The 20,427-nt window shown below is 47.6% G+C and overlaps 1 protein-coding gene across 2 annotated transcripts; it reads left to right on the forward strand.

Moving 5' to 3' along the window:
• Window positions 1-2,847: 2,847 nt before the first annotated feature.
• On the forward strand, window positions 2,848-17,335 carry FECH (ferrochelatase). Of its 2 annotated transcripts, none has more exons than XM_048931625.1 (11): window positions 2,848-2,944; window positions 3,923-4,022; window positions 5,139-5,258; window positions 5,620-5,768; window positions 10,007-10,141; window positions 10,521-10,627; window positions 10,946-11,044; window positions 11,432-11,539; window positions 12,353-12,517; window positions 12,890-12,949; window positions 13,400-17,335. In XM_048931625.1, the coding sequence occupies exons 1-11, from the start codon at window positions 2,896-2,898 to the stop codon at window positions 13,532-13,534; spliced, it is 1,227 nt and encodes a 408-aa protein (XP_048787582.1). In that variant the 5' UTR covers window positions 2,848-2,895; the 3' UTR covers window positions 13,535-17,335. The 2 variants fall into 2 exon arrangements, with proteins under 2 accessions (XP_048787582.1, XP_048787583.1); XM_048931626.1 differs by lacking the exon at window positions 2,848-2,944 and adding an exon at window positions 3,480-3,573.
• The last annotated feature ends 3,092 nt before the right edge of the window (window positions 17,336-20,427 follow it).

Genomic DNA, 20,427 nt, shown 5'->3' on the forward strand with positions numbered 1-20,427 from the left:
CTCCATGAGGAAGAACAGTATAGAACCATAGAATGCTTAGAGTTGGAAGGGACTTTAAAGGTCATCTAGTCCAACTCCCCTGCAATGCACAGGGACACCACAGCTCCATCAGGTCGCCCAGAGCATGATCCAGCCTGGCCTTGAAAGTCTCCAGGGACAGGGCATCCACCACATCCCTGAGCAACCTGTGCCCAGTGCCTCACAGCCCTCACTGGAAAACTTTTTCCTTATATCCAGCCTAAATCTCCCTTCTTTAAGTTTGAAGCCATTTCCCCTTGTTCTATCACCACAAACCCTGCTGAAGTCTGTCCCCTTCTTTCCTGCAGCTCCCCTTTAGATACTGAAGGCTGCAATCAGGTCACCTTGCAGCCTTCTCTCCATGCTGCACAGCCCCAGCTCTCAGCCTGTCCTCATAGGAGGGGTGTTCCATCCCTGGGGTCATCTTTGTGGCCCTCCACTGAACACAACCAACAGCTTCATGTCTCTCTCACAGCACATGTATGTTCTAAAGGAAAAAAAAAAAGTGTTGTTTGTTTTGTTCTTTTTTTAAGCTAAATAACTGTTAATTTAGATTGACACCAGAAATGCCACTGAAAGCAATATGACCATTTGCAGAGCTGCTGTGCTGGGGCTTCCTGGGGACCACAGTGGCCTTGTGGCCTGCAGGTTGCCTCTTGAGTGCAGGATTCAAAGGTGCAGGAGGAAACAAGCATGGATAACAAGCAGGACAAGAAGCAGGTTCTTATCTGCATCTCTTTGAGTTCATACTCCTAACTGGTTTTCCGAGTCCTACTGTGGCCTAGAGACAGAAAAAGACAGCAGGTTGTAAGAGCTGCTTCTTGCACAGCGCCATGCTTCAGCTGTTCCTCACATTTGCTACTTCTACTTCTCTTTTTACATATATATATATATATATATATATTTAATGTGTTTGTCTGGACTTAGGGATTATTTTAAATACCTACACAGCTGCAGACATAAATTTCCTGTGATGTGGGGTAGCGTTGCGTAGGTTCCAATCATATAAAGTAGAAGGGGACGATGAACTAGCTTGATTGCAACAAGACAACAGATATTTCTTGTTCCTAAAATGACATAGGAAATGCATTGGCAGCAAGCTATGGGAAGAGTCCACCCTTATCCAAATGCTGACCATGGTACCAGATGGTAATCGCTCCCTTTGGGCTTGTGCTGTTTGTGGGGTTGGGATGTTGTGTTTTTTGTTATTTTTGTTTTCACTGTCAGTGTTTTTGCTTGCATTTACATCTGCTGCCGTGCTGACGTGCTTGGGAAGCTTCTGTAATTCAGAATATGTAGGGATTTATGAGCACGTTAGTATTTTTTATTAAAAAAAAAAAGAAAAAAAAATATTGTCCAAACACTTGCAGTGCTGAGGAGGGTAGAGAGAGGTTGGGAAAAGATACCTCTTGTTGGCATATTGCCATCCTCTCAACCCAGAAGGGATGAGCTGCTCTGTCAGGGTTAAAAAGCACCATGTCAGGGAGGAAGGATGGAGGACTGGCAGGGAGCTAGTGGAAGAGGCAGATCAGATAAGGAGCTTAGAAGAGGGCTGAGATGAAAAGCCACGGAGTCAACTGTAACGGAGGGCGCTGCACGGTTCCATGATGTGCTCGTGATGCAGAGGCAGGGCTGGGTAGGCCCAGGCATGGGAGAGAGCACAGAATTCAGCAAAACCCCGCTCAGAGCATCCTGCAGGAGGGTTAGGAGCTGTGGCTGCACCTGGAGCACAGCCCACGGGGACGTGTTGCCCCAGTTAATGCTGGCTCTTCGTTCCTGACTCAGCATCCAGCTGCCATTCAGGTCTCTGTTCTTTAAGGAAAAAAAATTAGAAGCTGAAAAATAGTAAAAGCTGCTTGGTTTTATTTCTGTCCATTCAGCCGTGGTTGTGCAGTGTGTCTTTTTGTTTGTTTGTTTGTTTTGAGTTTGTTACTTTCTCTGTTGATTTCATATTGATGACGATCTTGGGTGTTTCCAGCAGCCCTCCAGAAAGCCAGTTTCCAAGCTCTCCAGCACAAAAACTTCGTTCTTAAGCTCTTTCTTGGGGCTAATTTAATCGTGTTTGTTGTTCTGTTCCTTCTGCTGTTATTTAGGCTAGCGGCCCACAAGGGTCCTTACCAACTGACCTCATTTTTTAGTAACACAAGCACTCATTTTTTGGTAACACAAGCCCTCATGTTGTTTGCATTCATGGATAACATCAATACATCAGTCAGGCACTGGGGAAAGCACACAACAGCTGCCAGGGAAGAGCAGCAGCTTCACCCCGGCTCCTCCGCAAAGTCTCATCGAGTTCACATCCCTCGAGCGTTGTGGCTATTACTAAGAGCACTCCAGGTACTTGCAATACAATAGAGCTTAATTTTGTATTATCAGAAGGAGTAAACAGCCATCCACGCTGTTTCATCCTCATGCTCACTTTCATTTCTCCTCGAGGTATTTCTGCACAGACCGACGGGTTGGACGGGGGAACCAACCCGGGCCCCACGACCCTCCCGCACTCGCAGCTCTGAGATCACCGTCGCGTTCCTTTGTTCTCGCCGAAGTCGGACCCGAGCTGCGGGGGTCTGCGAGGGACAGAAGAGAAGCGTTAAAGCCCTGCATTACGGGCCTGGGCTGCAGCGCTCGGCGCGCTGGGGGAATTCGTTTCGGCGACGGAGAACGCCGGCTTTTCCCGGGAGCGGCGACGCGGAAATCGCTTCCCACGAGCGCAGCCGCCTTGCGGGACCGAGCATCCCTCCGGCCCCGCGCGCGGAGCGGAGCCCCGGGGCGGCTCTGGGGGCGGCCCCCGCTGCGGCGGGCGTGCGCCGTGCCCGCGGGTGGGCGGGCGGGGCTGGGCGGAGCGGCCGGCGGCGGCCGGCGGGGCCGTCTGAGGGAATGCACGCGGCTGCAAACATGGCTGCTGCCGGCCGGGCGGCGCGACCCCGTGAGTGCGGCGCGGGCGGCCCGGGGGCGGCGGAGCGCGGCGGGACGGAGCGCGGCGGGCGGCGCGATCCCGGCCGCGGAGCGCGGCGTGCGGGGCCGGGAGGCGGCGGGGCGGGCGGCCGCGGCGCGTTACACAACGGAGGAGCCTTTGCGTAACGGCGTCGGCCGCGTCCCCGGGCCGCCGCGCTCCGAGCCCCCGCGCGCCCCGCACCGCAGCCCGGGCCGGGCACTCCGCGCGTGGGTCTCGCGGCCGGCGCCGAGAGGCGCGGGCGCTCCTCGGGCTCCGGAGCGCCGTCTGAGCGCGGCCGCATCGCCGCCCGTCCCGTGAATGGGGCTTTGTGCTTTGTCATCTCTGGAAGGAACTCGAGGCGGTGTCTCAAACCGACCGCGTGGAGCTGGGCGATGTTTTCGATATCGGGAATTTAACGCTCGGACGGTTCGGACCTGAGCTCGGCTCCTGGCGCCGCTCGGCGCCCGTCGACACCGCACTGACAGCGCCGCCCTCCGCGGCCACGAGCGGTGCCGGGCAGGAGCCGCCCCGCCGCGCTGCGGTCCGGGCAGTGCTCGGCTCGGTGCTGTCAGAGGCGCGTCGCAGGGGACGTTGCGGGGGGCACTGCTGGGGAGGTTAAGGTGGGAGCGGGCGGCAGCTCGGGACATGGCGTTTTTCCCGCTGTGGGAGATCTGCACCGGTACAACTCTTACAAAAAATGTGCCGTAGGATGACAAAAAACGTTTGGAAACCGCGCTGTGAGCGGCAGGTGGGGAGCGGTCCACGCAATGGGCAGCGTTGGCACTGAGGAGCGCTGGCCGGGAGCTGCACGTTGTGCACAACAGCACGACAGGTGCTGGGCTGTGTTACTGGACACCGCCGTGCTGAACGCTTCGGGCCTCACCTGCTGGTTTCCCCATCTCCCCGGCTCCTGACTGAGCTCCTGTGTTCCACCAGGCTGAGCTCACTGACGTATCATTCTCTCCACAGTGGTGGCGGGCAGCAGGCAGCTGAGGGTCCCAGTGCGCTGGAGGGGGCAGGTGGCTGCAGCAGCGCCCAACACCAAGCCCCAGGCTGAGCCAGAAACACGGTAAGTCTGCTGAGGGCCATGGGTGGGCACGATCCTGTGCTGTCTGTGGGGTGAGCAGTCCAGCCTGCGTGCTGCAGCTGGTTGTGTAGCAAAAAGAATGGCCGTGGGGATGGGTCTGGCTTGTGTCACTGCTGCTGAGTGCCCTGAGCCTCGCTGCATGCAGGACGAAGATCAGTGTGTTTGTTCTCTGCTGAGCAAAATGGAGCGCAAGCCTGCAGTAAGGCAGTGCAGGAGGCACAGAGCAAACATTGCTGTTCTGGTTTCTGGTTCCTGCCTCCTCATCAGTCCTCCTGGAGGAGGGCAGCAGAAGCCACCAGGACAGCCCCAGGCTCCTCTTGTGCCCACCTGGCTTGCCGGACTCTCAGTGCCTGTCTCATGAAAGCCAAAGGCCTCAGAAACTGCAAAGCTGTGCTTGGGAACCCCCATGGAGATGGTGCTGTCAGCCATGTGTTGGCCTCACATACAAGCTCATGAAGTACAGCCAGGTTTTGCTTCCCTCGCTGCTTTGAGAGCGAGGTGTCCCTCCCCAGAAAGGAAGACAAAGCAGTGTTGGCACGTGTCCTGCGTTCTGCAGGAGGTGCTGTGTGTTTTGGTCAGCACTGTGGCTGGCGTTCAGCTGAGATGACCTGTGGGCAATGTTCTGCCCCTTCCCTTACCACATAGAATCACAGATTCACGGGATGGCCAGGGTTGGAAGGGACCTCAAGGATGATGAATCTCCAACCCTCTGCCACAGGCAGGGCCACCACCCTCCACATTTCATAGGAGCCCACGCTGCCCAGGGCCCCATCCAACCTGGTCTTGAACACCTCCAGGGATGGACGGGGCATCCACAGCCTTTCTGGGCAGCTGTTCCAGCACCTCACCACTCTCTCTGTGAAGAACTTACAATGACAGCTGAGAGAATTTTCTCTGTACATTTCCAGTTAATTTCTGTGTTGCACAGTGATCGTTTTTTCTCAGGCTGCTCGCATTTGTTGTTCGCATTTGTTTCATAAGTGTGAACTTTAAATAAGATGCTGCAAAAGACGTGCTGACAGGCAGGCTGACTATTTCACAGTTAAAAAAAAAACAACTGTACATCACTGGGATTTGAAATGTCTCTTTCTTCCATAGGAAGCCTAAAACAGGAATCTTGATGTTAAACATGGGAGGTCCAGAAAGGCTGGATGATGTACATGACTTTTTACTGCGCCTCTTCCTGGACCGGGACCTCATGAAAATTCCAGTGCAAAAGTAAGGAATGCTGTGAACCTGTGTGTTCCAGTCACTGCTCAGTGTTGGCTCTGACATTAAATTGCAGTTTAATTTATGTTTGCTTTTATTGGGGCTGCTCAATCTTTGGACCTTTTGGTGCAGGGAAAGGTGTTGTAATTCTCTGGGAAAAAAAGTGTGCCAAGATCAATCTTTTTAGCCTGCAGATTGTGGTTTGCTGTCATGTAGTGGGTTTGGAAGGGTGATGGGATAGAACGTTAGACATGCAGTGCTGTTTTGTTTATAAGCTGGGGACATTGCCCGCTCTAGCAGATGTGTCTGGAGAAGGGGCCAGGGGTGCCTGGGTTACAACATTAACACAGATCCCTTCTGAATGCTTCAGTAAATTGGCACCATTCATCGCTAAACGCCGCACACCGCGAATTCAGGAGCAGTACAGCAGGATTGGAGGTGGGTCGCCCATCAAGAAGTGGACGGCGGTGCAGGGAGAAGGCATGGTGAAACTGCTGGACAGCATGTCTCCTCACACCGGTACTTCTACACCCCTCTCTGTTTTCTAACAGCTGTTTTGGCCTGATGTGTTCTAAGTACAAGTTCCTGAAGCAATTTTTGCTTCTCAGCTTTAATTGTGAGTGTAAAGTGTTCGCAGTCCTGCTAGGAAATCACAGTGCAGACATTCCTATTCTCAGTATACACAAAAACATGGGGTCCACAGACATGCAGGTGTAATTCTATGCTGTAGTCACTGCTGTGACTGCTGGTGGCTTTGGTTTCAGAGAGCAGCCTGCTGTCAGTATGCATTCATCCCACTGTAATGCAGTGTAGCACCACGAACTAACAGCCAGATGTGCACCCACCTTCTCCAGCTGGGTCCAGAGCTTGGTGTGGTTCAGCTGCCACCTCTCTGCCCAAAGTGATGAGTTTCAAAGCTGCCCTGGTTGTAGCCACCGTGGATGCCTCTAACACATTGCATCTTGCTAACTGCAGCCACTAGAGTTGAACTGGCCTCTGCTCCTTCCTTGTCTTATCAAGAGAGAGTAGGGCATATAGAGTGCCCTCAAGGTTGCTGTCAAAGAGAGGAGCTCACTTGCCAAAGGCACCCTTGTTTCATTCCTTTTGTTGTGGGGAAAAAACCTGGGTGACTGTCATAGACGAAGCACGTAGCTTTCAGATGTCAGGTGACAGGAGTCTCAACTTGTGCTTGCACAAATGCAAGGTGCAGGCTCTACTTGAACTTGAAGAAGTCTGCCCTAGAGAGAAGTGATTGAACCTTATATGACAGGAAAGGAGAGTGTATTTCTTGTGAGTTAATAAAGGGACAAGAAATGGAGTGAAGTTCTGACTCATAAAGGAGTTGGAGGTTTGTGGCTATTTATACACAGTGAGAATGATGGTCATTTGGGACAGCAAATGTCTGCACCCACAGAGTAAAACTGCATGTCCATCCTGGCTGTTGATGTTGTTTGAGCCTGAGCTGAGAGGACAGGGGCTGCGTGGGAGGGGGTCAGGAGTCCAGAGCAGTTCTGCAAAGATGTGGGTCTGTCTTGTGTTCCTCTGAGATGTCTCTCTGAAGTCATGGGTTCCTTCAGAGCTCTCGAAACTTGCCTGAATCTGTAAATGCTAATAATGGCTAAGAGACCTAACAGCAGTTAGGCCCCATTTCAGGAGCAAGGAAGAAGGAAAGATAAGGTTTTGTGGCTGAACTCTGCAGGGCTTGGTACAGGGATAGTGGAGAGCCCCACCTGAGGAGCAGGAGATAAGGCCTAATAGCTTGATGTGGGTAGAAGCAGATAGTACCTTCACAAGCAATTCTGTCTGCTCCCCACCAGACCAGGCTGCATAGGGCCCCTCCAGCCTGGCCTTGGGCACCTCCAGGGTTGGAGAACACAGTTTCTCAGGGCAGCTGTGTTCAGTTGCTTTTCCCTAAAACTCCCAACAAAGTTGACACACAAGTCACTTTTAACTCACTTGTGGTGGAGTTTGTACAAGTTTAGCTACACTTCAGCATCCGTGTCGCAGAACAAGCACAGTGGCTGTACTCTGTATTGTGTCTGACCTCTTGTGGGACAGTCAGAGTGAAGCACCATTGCTTTGACAAGCCAGAGAGGCAGGGCCGTAATGGTTTGGCTGCCTGAAATGAGCTATCTGGGGATCACCTCTGCTCATGAAGGCCTTTGCAACATGCTTTTTGTTGAGGCAGCGAGCAGGCTTTGAGAGCAGAAGGAATTAATGAGATCACTAAGCTACCCACTGTGCTCCTCACCAATGTGTCAGCTGCAGATAATACTTCTCGTCCTGCCACTCCAATAGAAGCGCTAAACGTTTGTATTGGAAAAACTGCTGGAGTACGAGGAGCCAAAGAGAGCTCTCTATTCTCTTCAGCTCAGCAGCCGTACAGCATTGCTGCACTTCCCAAAATGTTTGGAAGCGTGACGCTGGTGTGCCAGGGAGTCCCCCTCTGTGTCTGACCATATACATTCCCAGATTCTCAGCTTTTTTGGAGCCTGTTTCTTCAGACTTGGATAGGAGAAGGCTAGAAGTAGGAGATTGGGGTTGGTTTGTTCATCTTAATTGTGTCTGGAGGGTGAAAAGTAATACTCTTGAAAGGCCAAGACAGAATTCCCCGTTCATTCAGCATGCAGCATGTCACCAATGCCTTCATTCAGATGCGTTTGGTCTGTTTTTCCCCTCAGATGCTATTTCTCACTTAATTCCAACTGTAGTCAAAGTACAGTCAGAGCCTGAAGCCAGGCGTGCCCCCTTCTGTGGCATGGAAGGCAGCAGTATTCTAGCAGCTGCAGCTCTTGAGGGGTTAGGCTTGCAACAGGTTCTGGAGATAAGGCTCACAAAGTTTATCTGCTGTTCTCAGTGTACCACTCCCACTTACTTTTGTTTGACGTTTTTTGCACAGTCATGCCTGACTCTCTGCAGCCCTTACCTTTGAGAATTCATTTAAAGACTTCAGGTTTTGCCCAGCTACCGTTTTAAATACTGAATGTGCCAGCCATTCCCTTGAGCATTTTGGGTAACCTGTCATGATACCAACACTGTGCTGCTTCAGAACAGCTTGAACCAGGTGTGCATCCAGGCTGAGCTGTGCATGTTAGTGCTGTATCAGGGCATTGCTCACAGCCCTGAGCCCTGTTAATGAGTAACTTGTTGCTTGTGACTATGAGACGTGAAGCTCGTGGCAAAAAAGTAGTATACTGCATGCTGTTGTTGCCTTGATCTGGCCGCCTGTTGGGGCTGGAGCTTGCAGTAATTTGAGTATTTGGAGCTGGTGAAGAGCTCAAGCTAGACAGAATCAGTAAAGTTTCCTTCTATACACATAAATCAGTCTACTGATGCACTGACTCATGGGATACGCGTTTGACACGTTACACTTTGGCAGTGGGACTAAGATCAAGTAATAAATAAACAGCCTCACCAATGTCATCTAGGAACAATATAATTTTAAAACAAAGCTTTATTGTTACAGGCAGCAGTCTGAAAATAAACAGGAGTTCTGCTCTGAATGAACAGAGCTGGGTAGGCTCAGTGGTCTGTAGGAATAAATCACACGAATATGATGACAGGAAAATCCATGTCTGTTTGTCTAGTGCTGGTATCAAATAGGCTAATGTCTTGCGATGGTAATTAGACTTCAAGAAGATGCATTTTGCCTTTTTCACTGTTTTCAGATTTAAGGGTTCTTGTTATTTCTTACAAGCTGTATTTTAGCTGAGATTCCCTTATCAGCAGAATGAAAACTCCCAAGATGAGGGGACCGTGATGCTCCTTAGATTGGCAGCTCTTTGCTGAAGGGGCTGTCATGTAATCCTGATTCTAACTGTAACAACAAATTGAACATGTGTACACGTGTGAAACCCTGCTCTTCGCTGCTTGTGATCCAAGACAGAACACAGCAACATGAGACTATTGCAACAAGTTCTCACACTGATCATCATTTTTTCCCAACGTCTTCTTTCCCATGTTAAACTCCTAATATCTTTGCTCAGGTTTGTCAGAGTTTTGGTTTTAACACCATTTGAATACGCTCAGGGTCACCCCTCAGGTGACCTGAAGGCAGCTCAGGACTTGCTGCTTCTCCCAGCTGGGAGCTCTCTTGCCTCCTGCAAAGAGCTGGGGCCGGCTAAACCTGCTTTCTGAATCCTGCCTAAAACTACAGAGTGCAGAACAAGCACAGGACGTCTGCTTCTTTCAGAAACCTGCTACAGGTTTTTTCAGAGCTAGTGACCTGGAAACTATGAAAAAGAGACTTTGGGTTTGTTCTAGAAGCCGCTGTTCTTCACTTGAAACAAAGCAAACAAAAAACACTCAAAGCTGACACCCTAAAGATTAGAGTTGGAAAATGGAAAAACCTGAAAAGTCCTTGGAGAGAACAGGATTGCCTCCAAAATGAAGTGTTTAAAGGCACAGATATCTTTGTGAAAAACAAACTAACCAGAAATGGAAGAATCCGTGCCTCTCCTGAGCACCGTGACCTCAGTCTGAGGCAGCTCCTGTTGCTGCGGGCTGGCAGGCAGAGCAGGCTCACCAGCGTGGCAGCTGATGCAGATGCATCAAATGGCAGTTCTGCATCATCTTCCCTTTAACTTTGCTTTTTAAAAGGGTTATCTGGAGGCAAGGAAGTAGAGTTCTGTCTCGTTTTTTTCCATCTACGTAAGTGTGTCTGGTTCTGTACACTGTGCTTGTTAGCTAGCAGTTATTTACTGGGAGTTTTTGGCAGATGCTTTTCCTGCAGTTTCTCTTCCTGTTTTGTCTGGCAGCACCCCACAAGTACTACATTGGCTTCCGATACGTGCACCCTCTGACAGAGGAAGCAATTGAGGAGATGGAGGATGACGGCATCGAGAGAGCCATCGCCTTCACGCAGTACCCGCAGTACAGCTGCTCCACCACAGGTCAGAGCTTGTGAGACCTCCTCCATAGACTTTAAGGTCTTCATTGTTTAATGTCATTCTGAATTTCATGTGGGAACTTCTCAGCCCAGGATAGCTTTATGTTTGTTGTAGGATAATATAAACTGAAGCCCAGGAGCACCTCTGAGTAAGCTTTCTCCATGGAAACTCCAACGGTTCTTTGGTTAAGGAGTGATTTAGCAAGTCACTCTCGGCTACAAGATGTTCGTCCTGCTCTGATGCTCTCAGCTGTGATTTAGAGTTGCCTTTAAAACATGGATAGCATGTTAAAATATTACAGTGCTTTCCTACACGACCGTTATCATCTGACAGTCTGCTGATTCCGTGGACAAATTTCTGTTCTTAATTCTCTGTATTTCAGGAAGCAGCTTAAATGCTATTTATCGCTACTACAATAAAAAGGGGAAGAAGCCGAAGATGAAGTGGAGTATCATTGACCGATGGCCCACACACCCCCTGCTCATTCAGGTACACATCTGTGCAAAGCTGGAGGGATATTTCATGCTCTCTGTTTTGGCGTGATAACTTGAGAAAGTGACCTTGTCCTAAAGTATTTGTGTTATCACAGTGGAGTTGGCAGGAAGGGACCTCTAGAGGCCATCAGCCTGAATTCCTGCTTAGCCTGTAGCAAACACAGACACAGATCTGTCTGTTTGTCAGATGCTCCTAGGAATTAGCACATTTCGAAGGCAGCCTTGCGTGTGGAAGCTGCTGTCTCATTTGTGAGCATGTGTTACCTTTTTGCAATTCCTCATCCAGGCCTTTGCCTTTTTGTTTCCTGACCAGTGCTTTGCCGATCACATACAGAAGGAACTGGACCTCTTTCCACCTGACAAGAGGAAAGACGTCGTCATCCTCTTCTCAGCCCACTCGCTCCCCATGTCTGTGAGTTACCCCAGTTACTGCTCTGTGACCATGAGGCCAGAATCTTAGAACCGTAGAATCAGTGAGGTTAGAAAACAGCTCAGAGATCATCAAGTTAAGCTGCCACGCCATCTCCACCATGCCCACTAACCGTGTCCCCAGATATCACATCCACACGTTTCTTGCTGTCTGAATTGAGTTGGAAGGTGTGCAGCTGGCACAGAGGCACAGTGAAACCACCCTTGCAGAAGTGCCATGCAGTTCCTTTATCAGGGCAGGGGGGGTTGTGGGGACACTGGTAGCCAAGCCCTGGTGCCCCTGGCTGTGTCCTCACCACCATCCCACACACTTAGTAATGACATAAAAGCATTCCTTGGAAGAAAAAGCTCTGGTGTTGATGTGTTGAAGGTGGTGAACCGTGGTGATCCATATCCACAAGAAGTAGGAGCTACTGTCCAGAGAGTCATGGAGAAGTTGAACCATTCCAACCCCTACCGGCTCGTCTGGCAGTCCAAGGTGGGTGCTGGGGACAGCAGTGCTGCCAGCTGGTATTTCTGCTAGGACAGAGTCACGGCCTTGCACCCTGAATCAGTTTTTCCAAGTATTCTTCGTCCATAGTTTCTTGCCTCTTTGGTATACTGCATAATCTGAAGTACATTTTTCATATGCCCTGTGATTTCATAACACACAGTTTGGCAGGTTTTTTTTCCTATGTTGGAAGGAAAAATTGAGCACTCATTGGATTTGTTACTTTAAGATGACCTTGGAGCAATTTTTCAGAAATTTTCCTTGTGAAACAAACATTCTTAACAATGATAGTGCTTAATCCAAACAGGCTTAATTATTCTTGATGAAGACTTCTTGCGTTATTTCATATTTATTATTACTACTGCAAATCAGAAGGAACTGAAGTTTTAGCACAGTCATGTACTGCAAGTAATTGTGTGTTTCAGGGGCACTGCACTCCCATGCCAGTGCTGTTTTGCTCTTTAAGCTGCATCTTACAGCACATCAGCACTGAATACTTCATGGGTAGCTCAGCAGATTCGCTGCATCCTGAATGCTCACATCTTGCAAAGCCAGGGAAACGAATGCAGTTGAGGTCTCCTTTAAGACCAACCCGGGGTCTCTTTTGGGAGGATTTAAATGGGTGGTCAGTGGGATGGTATGTCTTTGTAAAACCTAACAGATAAAGTGAGGGAGTCAAAAGCAGAGAAATAGCAATAATCGACTCCTTGTTAAAAATCTGAGTTGTCCAGCTAAAGAAAAACATGGGTGCATTTTCTAAGAGTGATTTGTTGAGGTTTGTTTTTTTCTCCCTCTTCACAGGTTGGGCCAATGCCTTGGCTTGGTCCACAAACGGATGAGACAATTAAAGGGCTGTGCCAAAGAGGAAAGAAGAACATGTTGTTGGTCCCCATAGCATTCACAAGTGACCACATTGAAACGCTTTATGAACTGGATATTGAGTATGCCCAGGTTTTAGCAAACGAGGTAAATGGTTGACAGTTTTTATAACTGGACTCCCACATTGTTTTACCTCTTTCAAAATACTGTTTTCTGGTTGCTCTTTGCAGTATAATTTGGGGAAAATTTTTTTTTTCTATAAATTGAAAATAAATCTAAGATCAAAGGAGCTTTTTATAGCAGCACAAAACAGGCTTCACTCTAAACTTGCTAAAAAAGAGTCAGCAGATTTTTGGCAGCAAAGTGAAACTGTGCATCTGAGTTACTTTTACTGTGTTCAAAATGTGATATTTCATTTTATTGTTTTGGGGCAGCTTCTGAATGAAGAAGAAAGGGTTTTGGAGGCTAACATAGCAAAGGATCTAACAGACTTAACTTTTCTCCTTGCTTTTCCTTCAGTGTGGCGTTGAAAACATCAGAAGAGCAGAGTCACTTAATGGAAACCCACTGTTCTCCAAGGTATCTTCTTTGATGCAGTAGTTACTGTAGTTTGCAGTTGTGTGTTTCCTGCTACACTGTGGATGTCTTTGTATAGATTTAAAATACTTTAAGCATAGAGGATAGAAATCCCTGAACTTGATCTGTGTGTCACAAAGTGCTTTTATTTGCTACATATTTAAAAAAAAAAACAACTCCAACAGCACAAGTTTTGCTTTGACAAAGAAGAACAGTTTTGTATTTGTTAATAGCTGTCTTTTAGTGCAATACTTATTGTAGGGTACTGTGTCAGCACAGTTTTAAAACAGGATTTTTCTCCTGAAAGACTGGAGGGTGGTTACAAAATATTAAAAACCAGCAAAGACTGACAGATGTGCGCTTAGGCAGCCTCACCAGTTTGGGTGACACATGTTCCAGTGTTCCCTGATTTGAGATTTGCTCACCACTGTGTTTTAATTAACTCTCTTTCAGGCTCTGGCAGACTTGGTCTGCTCACACATCCAGTCCAATGAAATCTGCTCCAAGCAGCTGACGCTCTGCTGCCCGCTCTGCGTGAATCCTGTCTGCAGGGAGACCAAAGCCTTCTTCACCAACCAGCAGCTGTGATGGGCAGGCTGTCTTGTGCAGGAACTGTCCTGGTGAAGCAGCACTTGACCAAGCTCTCCTGCACTACATCTTTAGTCTGGTAGTCCCAGCAATGGTAACCTCATAGAGCAGTGAGGAGGATTTTTTTTTTTCCTTACGTTTCCTTTGTTTAAGAAGTGTTTGTAACAAGTAGGTTTATCCTGTGAGATGTGGGAAGGGGAAGGTCTCATCTCATCTGATTCTGATTGGAGTTAGCATGAGTATGCACTGAAAAACTTCGAGAATGCAAAAAACAGGGCTTTTATACAGATTGGCTTCTATTTCCTATGCAGGGATTTATTTGTATGCAATTTTATCGCGAGTGCATTAATTTCAGTTTTCCAGATCAAGCATTAACAATTATTTTTGTTTTTGCTTAAAGCATAGCATAACTAGCGTAGCCACCAGTTGTTTCTTCTGACTTCAGGTGGGTTTGAAGATCAAGTGACCTCTAATGCTTTCTAAATAACATGTCTATTTTTTTAGAGCATGAAGATAAGGTTTTGTTTTGTTTTCTCTTGCTGGAAACTTCCTGTGAAAGCTTAGCTGGGATAGTAGAACTCACAGGGTTTGTTTATATTTTCTAGAGAAGAAAACCACTCATCACCTGCAGGAAAACCCCTGCATTTGTAAAGCATACAGAAATAATTCTGGTTGCTGATGCTGCAGAATGTGTACAGCGCGTTTCAAATCCAGCACACATTGAAACACTTTGGTTCATCTTCTAAGCAAAATGGCTTTTTTATCATTATTAAAAAGGGCTTTCTCTGATTAGGTAAGTGTAGGAAGTTGGGCTTGATCTCCAGCAAGTTTATAGATTGACTCTGTGCTTTCTGCTGTGTCACAGGCCTGTGGTTTTTGTGGGATGCTATGGAGTTACATAGGTACAATTGGTCTAGCTTAATTGATGATGCTATTTAAAAGTGAGATGATAAATCAAGAGTCATTTACATTGCAGATGTCCAAGCACACAGTGAGAGGAGAGCAGGCTGCCCCTCACACTGATGGCTGTGTTCTTAGCATACCTCTGTCAGAAGCTAAATTCCATCTGTTCAATTTCTGGCAGCAGTGGTGAGCCTACAGCTGCTCTCTTAGCTTACCTGTGCTTATTGCATGTTGGGCAGGTATCTGTTTGCACAACGCTGCTGCATCCACTGCTAAGCAGCAGCAGTTCTGTGGAGTGAGAAAGCTTTTAGGGCTTAATAGCACTGACATGCCAGTCCTGCAGCAATGCAGGGTGTTATGTAAAGTGATGATAGCTCATCATGAGGTTTGGGAATCTGATAGCTTGCTGCTCGGACAGTAATTTTTGCTTATGTAACCGAGGTAGGAGCAGTTTGAATCCTTGATCTTTCAAGGATGGGATTGTTTAAAAAACTAATAGGCCTCTGTTGGTAGAACAGGGACTTATCTTGTTCTGTTTTATGCTACTAGAGTTAACTAGGGGATATTAAAAAAATAAATGGCTGCTGTGTTGGCCAGCCAGCAGCCTGGGCATTGCCATGGAGCAACACAAATCTTGCCACGTGAGCATCCATGGCCCCATATGCCTCAAGGGTTGACTGAAACCGCTCCACTGCCAGCCTATAGCTCCCAGTGTGGCTCTGGTGAGACAGGCTTAGTCCTCAGCACCAGGGCCTCCTGTATTGCTGCTGTAGCACGGAAATCTTCCTCTGTCTGCGGTATGTGTGCCTCCTCTTGGGGCAGGAGAAGCAGGGACAGGCCTGCAGGTGCCCAGATGGCAGCACGCTCTTTGCCCAGGGCTGTGGCTTCCAGAACCTCACTGTGCTTTCAGTGCTCTCTGATTAGCAGAAGTGTGTTGTTTTCAAACAGCAGGAGAATCTGTAGGACAGTTTTTCCCTCTCAGTGGACATGAGTAGAGAGCAGACTCTTGAGTGTTGTGTAGGACCAGTGACATGGCAGCAGGGTGCAATCGTCCAGAGCTGTCTCTCTCCAGGAGCTTTGGTTGCCTTCACTCTTTTCAGCTCTCATTGAGCCTGTCTTGGCACAGTGGGCATCTGAATGCCTGCGTTGCTGCAGGGAGGTTGGCTCCCTCCCTGAGCCTTCTGCTCAGCCCCTGGGCTCTGCTCACTGTCCCAGCAGGAAGGGGGAGCAGGAAGCTGATCCCTGCCTAGGTGCAGTTGGCAGGGTCACCGCATGGTGTAGGGCTGAGACTTGAAAAGACTTTGAATCGATGTCAAAAGAACGATGATGTCAGCAGTGAGTGTGGGCAGTGAACTCTGGCTTTATGTCTCTCTTTGGTTGAAGACTCCTCTCGATCCCCAATTCTCTGTGTGATGCTTGTGGGTGGGTGGCAGAAGGCTTTGTCAAATCTTTCTGCCCGTGCCCCTTTCCTCTTGCCTGCTGGTTGTGGCCACCTCTGAATCTGGGAACTGAAGGTTAACTTTACAGGATCGTTGCAGAGCAATAAATACAGATTGGCTTTTTATTTCCATACTGGAGAGAGTACTGAAAATACTGGCTGGCACTAATTATGAGGCATTACATAACAGGTACTTAAAATGCACTTTTTAGTGAGCTAACCGCAAGCGAGGTAATTACTAAGCTTCTTTAGCCATTGTTGCTATCAGACCATAATGCAGAAATCGCTTAATTTTCCAGCTTTTAGCAGATGGATCATGTCACATACAGCCAGTGGGTTATTTCATTTTCCTGAATAGTTCATTGTGATATCACCCTGTCCTGTTATTTAGCACACGTTATTTCATCTTTGAGCAGCACCAAGAGCCTGTCAAAAAGCTTTCTGAGCAAGCTCTGCTCTTATTTTTAATAGGAATCAGTTTTTTCCCCTTGCACTTAGAAATAAATCTGAAAAATGAAACCTGAGAGACTGACAACAGTAGGAATTTATCTGCCACTGAGATCTCCCGATTCTGGGCTTTGTCTGGGGGCATTTGTCACTGCGTTTTTCAGCAGTGGAGTGCACTCGACCTTCCTTTGGATGCTTCCAAGCTGGCTGTCCACATCCAAGCCGCTGCCCTAGGTCCTGTCTGTGGTCAGGGGATGTGTTTTGGGGCATTTTCCCCTCCATTCTTGTGCCTTCCTGCCAGCCACACTCCGCGGTGCTTCATAGCTGCTGCATTTGGGAGGCTGTACTCTAAGCACTGCTGCTGCGCATTCCGTTTTCCCCTCTGACAGATTTTCAGCATTTGGTGCTATTAACTCAGGACCTGGTCTCGTCAGATCCTGAGCACTTTGCTCTGATTGAATTGATCCAAGCGCATGGAATTGTCAGCAGTGGGGAGGCCGCCGTCCTCCAGCCATAATCTAGCTCGACTTTTCTTTTTCAATTATATTCCTCATGCAGAACTTTGTCTGAGAGTGTTTGTCATTTCCATTTGCCTTGGCAATGCGCAGCAGGGTGGGAGTGTGGGTGACATTTTTCTCCCTTGGAGTTCTATGAAATCTGGTGCATTTTAGCAGACAGGACAGCTTCCAGGAGCAGTGCCGTAATACCGAACAGCGCAGGGATAAATTCAGTGAGCTGGGGTCAGAGGGGTTTTCTTTGGAATATTTGGAAGTTCCATCTTGTGTTCTTTTGTCACACCGAGAGAGATGGAAATCAGCACGAAGTGTGAGGTGTAAAGGAGAGGGGTGTTTCTTTGATTGTTTCATGCCAGACATGCACAAATACTTGTGTTTAGTCTACCATGTTTATCTGAGATTCAAGGAGGACTTCCATGTAATGTAACGATTTGTATAACCATGCTGTGTGTCATGTACCGTAACAATGGAATTTCAATTAAAGACTTTTGGAGGAAATGGCTGAGCTGTGTGTCTCAGTGAGAGCTCTTTCGGTGCCTTATTGGAAGACAGCGTGTGAAGCTTCACATTGGTTCCCACCTGCAATCATTAATCTATTTAGTTATCTGTTAACGGTCTCCAGGCATCTTATTTCTTATGTTAAAAATTAAGTGCCTGATTGATTATTTTTTAGAACAGTGATGAGAGTTGTTGTGTACTTAAGCAGATCCATTAGTGAGCTCTCATTACTGAATGTGACGGGTGGGAGGGAGAGAGACAGACACTGAAGAATGGTTGGGCAATCAGCTGCCATTGGATTTGACTGGGGTAAGAGTTTCATTCCAAGTCCATATACCTACTTGAGTAATTACATCTGCATGTTTTCCAGCAGAAGACGGCTTGTTAAATTAAATTGCAGCACTCTGCTTCCATTGTCAGAACAAGCAAGAAACTGAAGCTACTAAGTATGACTTTGGGGTTACCGTTGACTTCATTGTGAGCAACGTAGCAGAAGGGGAGCCTGGGTGGAGAAGGAAGTCACAGAATCACAGAATCACCCGGGTTGGAAGGGACCTCAAGGATCATGTAGTTCCAACCCCCCTGCCTAGCAGGGCCACCAAACATACACATTTAACACATACACATTTCCTATGCAGCTGAGCCCAAAGCTGCCTAAAGGGAGATTGTTACTTCCCGTGCAGTACTGTAGATCTTAGAATCGTTGGAGTTAGAAGGGACCTTTAAAGATCATCAGCTCCCCTGCAACGAACAGGGGAATCTATGGCTCAATCAGGTTGCTCAGAAGCTTCAGAAGCACTCAAGAGAACCACAGCCTAAATCCAAGCATTGCCTGGGCACAGAGCCTGGATCTGCTGAGCAGAAAGCTGCTGCAGCACCAAGGGGAATGGATTTCTCCTTGAATTCTGGACTGAGCAGACAGCATGCCGTGACATCCAGGTTTGGACCCTGCTTGGTTCGTGCTGGCTTTTATGAATGAGGTGCTGGAAAATGTGAGGACTGCTTTGATAATGGTTGGTGACTTAAAGCTTTAAAAATCATTTGGGAATCTGTGACCTGTTCTTCTGAGATCAAATGGGATCTGTACAGAGATTGTGGGGTATGTTTTTTTTAATTCTTTTGTGTGCTTTGATGTCCAGTATCATAGCAGGCATGGCATTTGCTGGTGATTTAGAGAATGACTCCTGTCTTTCTGCCCTGCATCAGCACAGTGTTGGTCAGGGTTCTTGGAGCCCACTTGTCCAGCCAGTATCTTCCTTCCCCACTTCTGGAGCTCAGGACTTGGTCAGCTCTGACCCTGTGGCACCACTCCAGCACTTCACAGCTGTCTTCCTGCTATACCCTCAGGTAAGTCATCTACAAGACTTAAAAGCTTTCAAGATGTCAAGGCTATTAAGACAAAAATAGTCTGATCTGTGTGCTATACATTCTGTTATTATATTGTATGCATACTACATGATAGCATATGTATATGGTCAATTAAGGATAAGTTTTGTACACTTAATGCGTACTCATATTTTGTACACTTTGTGACCTATATAATATATAGGTCTTTGCACATGGCAAACCTTGCTGGCTGAGGGATGTCAGCTTTTCTGGCATAGTGACTTGTGAAAATGTGTGTCATGCTAATGCTCAAAGCTGGAAGTGCATTCCAAACCCATTGTTTTCTTGTAAATTCTCTCATGAGCAGTTCACGCCACAGCCCTGTCGCTTTTAAGGATGATCCATGACGTGTGAACATTGCCCACAACTGAGGCCTAATGGCATTTCTCAAGCAAGTAGGTTGCATTTCCAAGGCAGTCCTAAATGAGCACTCAGTGCAATGCTCCTGGGTACCGGGCGCAGCACTCCCACAGCACTTTTATGGCTGAACTATCAGACCGTTATGGTCTCCGATTGTCTTTTACTGCCTTTCATTTCTTCTGCTGTCAGACATGAGGAAAGCAATGTGTAATCTGATCCAAAATGCCCTTGTTTGTTTTAATCTTCTGGTTTAATATATTATGGCTTCCTGCCATTATGCTGTTTTCAGATGGGCCCTGGAGTCACTCAGTGAGGTTTTATCCATGTGTGGCATCCTCCCAGCAGGTTCCTCCTGCAGCACAGCCCTCGCTTCCCTTTACTGTGTGCACCAACCTGGCTGTTTCCAGCTGGGCACCGACCTTCCTGTGCTGCCCACAGTGTCCCTGTGTTGCTTGTTGTGGCCACTGTCAAGTGCTTTGAAAAGGTGTTCCTGAGGCTGTAGTCCCAGTGAAATTAGAATGACCTGCTGTGGCTGCCTTAGTTTCACCGCAGTCACTTTATTTTTTTGCTGTCAGTGCTCTTGCCCCCACCCAATCTTTCTCCAGCCATCTGGTCATGGCATCACTGTCACTGAAAGCATCATCTGAGCCTGCTAGCCACAGAGAATCAGGACAAGGGGAAACAAGTTTAAACTAAAAGAGATGAGATTTAGGTCAGATGTGAGTCGCTTTTCTTCATACCTTGTTTTTTTTCCTTACTCCATTACACAATTCACATCTGGCATTAGCAACATAAGCTGCATTCCCAGATGGATGTGCCAGCTTTTTTCCATGCACTTTTGGCCTGTCCTTGCTCTGCCCCTGGCTTTGGCACAGGGTGATTCAGGATGTGTTCAGGACAGGGTCCCTGCATACTTTACCTGCACCGCAGGAGTACCCCCGTTGCTCACCACAAGAGTGCCTGGAACAAACAGGGACGGCTCAGTGCACAAGAAAGCACAAGGATTGTTTTCCTCTTTTATTGAACTTTGGCAAATAATATGGATGTGTGGGTTTTACATCAATAGCTATAAATAAAAATTTTAAAACAATGTAGTACTTGTCATAAGATAAAGGACATCTATTGGCACAAATCATTGAGTAAAAACCCTTTAATGATAAAATAACATTCACTCTTTAGCTACTTTATTTGTCTGAAAAACTCAGCTTACACTCAGTTCAACATATCACCTTCCACAAAGTTAAAAAAGGACATAAAATGGCATAATAAAATATACCTTGAATTTCATAATACAAGTACCTTGGAAAATTTGGGTAAGCTGGATCGCATACTGCTGAGCACAGCAG

The sequence above is a fragment of the Lagopus muta genome, chromosome Z, assembly GCF_023343835.1.
Source record: "Lagopus muta isolate bLagMut1 chromosome Z, bLagMut1 primary, whole genome shotgun sequence".
Classification (NCBI taxonomy): domain Eukaryota; kingdom Metazoa; phylum Chordata; class Aves; order Galliformes; family Phasianidae; genus Lagopus; species Lagopus muta.